The 6,082-nt window shown below is 38.4% G+C and overlaps 1 protein-coding gene across 1 annotated transcript in view; it reads left to right on the top strand.

The window, feature by feature from the left end:
• Window positions 1–2,620: 2,620 nt before the first annotated feature.
• Window positions 2,621–6,082, top strand: part of SMURF2 (SMAD specific E3 ubiquitin protein ligase 2) — a gene marked incomplete in the record, with an annotated part of 2,869,016 nt that continues 2,865,554 nt past the window's right edge. The window contains 1 exon segment of the mRNA XM_044080880.1: window positions 2,621–3,228. Within this exon segment, the coding sequence (XP_043936815.1) occupies window positions 3,177–3,228 (52 nt within the window).

Genomic DNA, 6,082 nt, shown 5'->3' on the forward strand with positions numbered 1-6,082 from the left:
GATATTCTTCTGAATATTCACCCTAAAAGCTTTTCTTGGTCAAATTCACATGCTCACTTCTTTCCAAATGTGTCTCCTGCAGCATTGTTATTGGCACTCTGTATTTCTTAATATAACTCAATATTCTTTCCCTTTTCTCTATATCATAAGTCAATTTACATTCCAAGATAACATGGATAGCATACGCATTATGATAAAAAAAACCTGTTGCTCCCACCTATTATATGTGCTAGCTTTTACATTTACATTTAAAACTTTCGTGTTACATGCACACACTAAAATTTGGTAGGTTGATATTTTATTTATTTATTCTTATCTCCATTTGAACCTTTGTAACATTTTTCAAGACTTTTTGTTTTAATGAAAACCCTCAAATAAAAACTGTATAATGAGATTTTTTGACATAAGTGTAGAAGGGGACCCCATCCTTAACCTCTGCTTTAGTCTCCACCTAATCTAAAACTGACCTTGCTTAGAGATGTGTACAGAAGATCACTATAGATTGTGTGAGAGCTGGACATAGTGGGGGTGCTTATTTCTTTAACTTTACTCATAATTCCTAGGGGAAGGCACAGAAGGCCTCTATAACATGCATAGATGCAGTATAGTTTAGGAGCAATAAGATGAAATAAACTACCATTATCATTATCTTTCACTTTCCAGACAAGAAGACACCAGATATGTATACAGGTGGCTATTTCTTTCTGGCAGACTAAGAAAGCATACTGTGTATATATGTTTGACAGCAACAAGTTGAAATATATGTTCATGTTGGGGGGTGGCTAGTATGAGGAAACCAGGGGATTGGGGCAGGTGCATGGGGGACCAGTGTGCAGTTTCTCCAGGGTTGGATTTTTCCCTAAGGCTGCCTCTGTTGCTTGTAGATGTATGCCTGATATATACATGATAAATAAAGTGACTAAACTGAGTGGATAGAGTGAAAGTCTCTGACTCCAGTTGTTTGGTCACAGGTAAATAGTCATGAAACTGCCATTATACAGCTCCAGTCCATTCCAGTCAGCCCCACTATTTACGGTGCTTTTTGCAGTCCCCTTCCCTTGTTTTGAAATCACTAGCTGTCATTGTGCTGTACTCCTTGGACTGAATATATACACTGCCTCAGTCTGTCAGTGTTGGTGGAAAAGTGGAGACTACCACCTTGGTCTCCATTGAAAGTTGTCTCTGTTCATCTGGATATTCCAGGTCAAGAAAATAAATAAATCTGGAACTATTGTCTACTGTTTTAGTTTTCTAGTTCATTTTTAACGTGGGCAGTGATGTTTTTCTGTAAAAAAAAAAAAGTCACTGAAAATGTTTTTCTACCTCTGTAGTAAGGCATTAGTAACAGATTAAATACATTTCATAGATTTAAACTGCACTTGTCTTCTGATAGCATTTTACTTCGGAAAAGTCTCCAACATTACAATAACACTTATGTATGTACTCGTTAAGCGGTTGTTCTGTTGTGCTGAGTATACCCCTGAGCTGTTCCTGAATGACCCCCCCCCCCCCCGCAACATCAGTTTTAGAGGGGGGGCTGAAATACGTTCAGCAATTAGCAAGTAAATATGTTACAGAAACGTTTACGTCAGAAAATGCACGTTCATATTTTTCAATTTAATCTGTAGTTTAAGTAAAAAAGTGCCAATATTTTAAGAAGTAATCTGAATGTGGGGCCTTTATGCCTAATTATTGCTACCATGCTTTCCAATTTTTGGAAGCAAGAAACTACGAGGGCAAGGCAAAACCATTTCTTGATTGCTGGCGATTTTTCTGTACTTCTCAATGTCTGATGTTCAGTCCTTATCTCCGGTCATAGTCTGGACAAGTTTTTAGAAATACTAAGGTTTCCTCTCATTCCAAAAAAAACGTGCTGATTGGCTCCTACAATTTATCCACATGTAATGGAACATTTTAGAAGGATTAATGTACTTCTGTTAATAATTGCAATAGGCAAGAACTGGAAACATAAAGGAAAACAGCCGCCCACTTTGGATCCAAATATTAAAGCGTTCCCTGTAACAATAAACGAAATAGTTCAGAACTGGAAATAATAATGAAAATCTCCCAAATCATAAAGACGCTGTATTACATTTATTAGATTAATAAACGTACACAGCTTAAAAAAATAAATTTACAGTTGAACGATTAAAAGTTTACGTTAACGCTAATTTTTTTTAAGACACTACCCAGTCGGCAGTGTAATGTTATCTGTCTTGGCATGTAAAAATAAAAAGTTTACGAATGGCAAAACCAAGTTCTGAAATAAACTTCGGTGCATTTGAAAGTATGTCCCTGTTTGTGGGTGGTAAAAGCCGAAGTTGAAAATTCATTCATTTATGATATTGCGAAAGTTTATAGGTTTATATATAACAAAATTAAGTATTTAGTAATTTGCCGAAATGTGGGCGTTTGTTTGTGTGTGTATATATATATATATATATATATATATATATATATACACACACACATATATATATGTGTGTTTGTAGAGAGATGATGTGTAGATAAAGTAAAACGGTCAACGTTCTTTTGCTTGACAATTAAGTTGCATATAGTTAACATTTCATCCAGGTTTGCAGACACTTATTTGTTTTCTTACGGAACATTTCCTGATTTGAAAAGAATGTTCAGTCCTTCTCAGAAACGGAGGTGGTACTTTGCGGGCGCCGGACTAAGCGGCGAGACCGTGGTAACCCCTTCAGTTTCTGCCTAGTGATGTCAGCACTGAGCTACTTGTCTTGGCTGCCTTGCAGGTCAGTCTGGGCTAGAGTACACTCGCAGACTAAGGGAACGTTTGAAGCTGTCTGCTAAGTGACTTTACATTTGAGTTACAAGGCGGGTGAAAAGGACTTGAAGATCCGCACAAACTCGGCATGCATACACCAGACATGTGGATGACCTGGATATTTCACCGAATTAGGATTTAAACTGCCAGGAAACTAGGGAGGCTAACTTTTCCCCTTCAGTACTGGATTAACGTTGGAACGGTTGGTTTGCTGTAATGGTGCTGTTGCTGCTATGCACATCCGGGCCCCAACGTCTGCTCTGACTCCATTATCGTTCGATCACTCTCAACTGGGAAATCCAAGGGGGGAGAGGAATACTTTACATTTTTATTTTGGTAAAACGCGAAAGAAGCTTCGCCCCGAATTCAAAACGGGGAGTTAAAGGACATGTCGAACCAGGGGGTGAGGAGGAATGGGCCCGTGAAACTACGCCTGACAGGTAGGAAGCCTCCATGAATGTAAAAACATACGTACATATGTGCCTCCATACACAACACAGTAATTTGTGTTGGTGGAAATGGACTTTCCCCTTTATTTTGTTGAATGTTGCGATGGAGCCAAACAGCCTGTTGGGGGTCAAGCGCGTACAAAACCAAGGCTGCTGTTGCTTGGGCTGGCAAAGGCGGGCCTTGGAATTATGTCTTCAGATGGCTTGCTGTGACTTGGTTTAGAATAATTTAAGTTTGTAGGATTAGAAAGAATTATTGAATAAATGTAAATGTTTACGGCCTCACGGATAACATTAATTAGGATATGTAATGTATGGAGTACCTTAGTGGTAGACGTAGTATTTGACATGTTATATTGTCTGAACGCGTTCCAGTGTTTGTCTAGGTTTGTTCCGTCATGTTATTATTGTTTTTGTTTACAGCGTGACATTGTATTTTTCAAAGTCTTTTCGTGATTAGGTACATGATACTGTCTGTAGTCTTGATTGGTTATTTTAATGCTTTCATTGCTAAAAGTGAAAATAAAGTTTATGTTGAAAACTATGGTAGGAAACAGCTGTACGTCACATCTTTGTGTAAATGCGTTCTTATAAATGAAAGATGACAGAAGTGTGTTTAGTATTTTTCAGTATGTCAAGTTCAGCAAACTCAGTCAGTGGGAATTAAGTACTGTGTGTGTGAGAAAACTGGACAAGACTAACCATGTACTTCAAGAAAAGACGACCCGTGCGTTGTGGTATTTATTTTTGTACTTTGTTGAGACATTAATAAACTTATAATATCAACAAAAGTCAAAGTTTGTTGTGTAAAAAAACAGAAATTAGTTGGTTTGGTAGAAAACAGGCAGCATATTCTAAAAGAATGCTGGCGGTGGAGGGAGCAGTTAGAACTTTGTATTGGCCAAAACAGGCAGTTGGCTGGACCCCTTTTTTGCCTTAAGTATAGTAGAAAAATCGTTGCCCACCCACCTAGTTCACTCCTTAAAAGCAAAGTGCTTTATGTTAAGAAAAAGTGGGAGGAGGGCTAGTAAGACAGGGAGGTGGTTGCTGGCCATGAGGATGGCTACACTAGGAGCTAGGAAATTGTTTCCCGGTTTTCCACAAAGGATATCAGTGTTTTGCTTTTCTCAGCAAGATCTAGATGTAGGGAGGATAGGTTGCAAGATTTAGAATGGGGTAGAGAGCTTGCCTCACACTGGAGTGTAGAGTTTTGAATTTTTTTTTTTTTTTTTTGAAAAGGGGAAGTAAAATGTTCTACAGTTATGCTTTCTTGAATCAAATGTAGGCTTACTGTCATCTTTGGCCCTCTTTGAGTGAAGTAGATGGACTTTGTTCTAAGAGCTCCCCTCAGAGTAGGAGTCCGTATTGTGGTTTCCTGTTTTGTTTCCCTGTTTTGTGTTGGTTTTGGTGTCTTGGAATGATGACGCATTGTGAAATGAGTCCCAAAGAAAGGGTCAGTGCATGGATTTTAATCTAGCATCCTTTCAAGCCTAGCTGTGCAGAGATTCCCTGACTGTGAGGTGATAACCCAAGAAAAGATCATTTCATGGGTTATAGTCTAGTATCTTTCCAAGCCTAGTTTCTTGTGCAGATTGTCTGATTAATTTGTCTGTTAATAATAAACTGATTTGTTTGGCCATCAATAAATACAAGTCTGCAGTCATTTCCTGCTGTCAGAGTTGTCTGTCTCATTATTTCGGGAATGTAAACATTTTTGTTGTCCTTAGCCATTCTGGTCACCTTAAGATGTCTGCTGTAGTATATAATTAATTGTTTGTAGTGTTGGTTAAATGTTGTGAAATAAAGGCTACAAATACTTTGCTGTGGCATTTACAGACATTAAAGTGCTTCCACAGTAGTGATTGCCCCATGTATTATTTTTTAGCATATGGAGTTCACAGTTACATGACACTCTTCAGAAACTGTACATTGATAAGGAAGGTATTAATTTTCAGACAGTTCTACAGCGGGAGCTTTGTCATGATGTGCATTAAGGTTGTAAAACCAGGCTGTCTTGTTTAGTCATTGATCACTATTGTATGAGCCTTGGGCTATGTATTTCTAGGAAGGTTGGTTTGGTGACCAAGGGATATGCTTTATAGATTTCCATATTAGCTTTTTTTTTTTTTAACATGGAATTGTGATTGCAGACACAGGACACTGAACAAAGCAATCTGCAGTGAGTACAATTAAGCAACTGTCCATCATTTAGTATAGGTTTTCTGCGTCAATTTTTCTTCATCAGGTCATAGGTTGAGAATAGAAAGCCTATTGTTTAGGGGGGCTGGCAGATATGACAAGCATGCACTTAAGTAAATCTACAACCATGTATTTGATTAATGACAACTGACATGTTAATTATTTTGCAAGGCTATCAGAGAGGTAAAGAGGTCTGGCTTGTTCACCTCACGGAGAAGTAAACATTTTAAAGGCACCAAAATTGTGTGTATGTATGTATATGTATGTATGTATGTATACAGTGGTGGATCCAGGAATCTGCAAAGGGGGGGGCGCAGTCTGGTTAGTTGACTACTGGCGTGCGATTCATAAAGTGGGACAGGGGGGGTTGACTTCTCACTCCATGAAACAGCAGAATTGTCTACTGGGTCATCCTGGTTGATTATTATGCCCAGAACATCATCTGCAAGCCCTCCTAATTCCGTTATCTGCACCACTCCAACTGATTCTCTTACTTCATTCTCCACTGGAACAGCTACACTCTTTTCTCATTTGTATCATCCACAACACAGGAATCTTTGTCTGCATTCTAATACTCCATATCAAACAAATGTTTCTCCAGCTTATTTTCCACCTCCAAACTCGTTAACTTTTCTTTCCTTCTCCA

The sequence above is a fragment of the Protopterus annectens genome, chromosome 8.part0, assembly GCF_019279795.1.
Source record: "Protopterus annectens isolate FY-2018-M chromosome 8.part0, PAN1.0, whole genome shotgun sequence".
Taxonomy (NCBI): Eukaryota; Metazoa; Chordata; order Ceratodontiformes; family Protopteridae; genus Protopterus; species Protopterus annectens.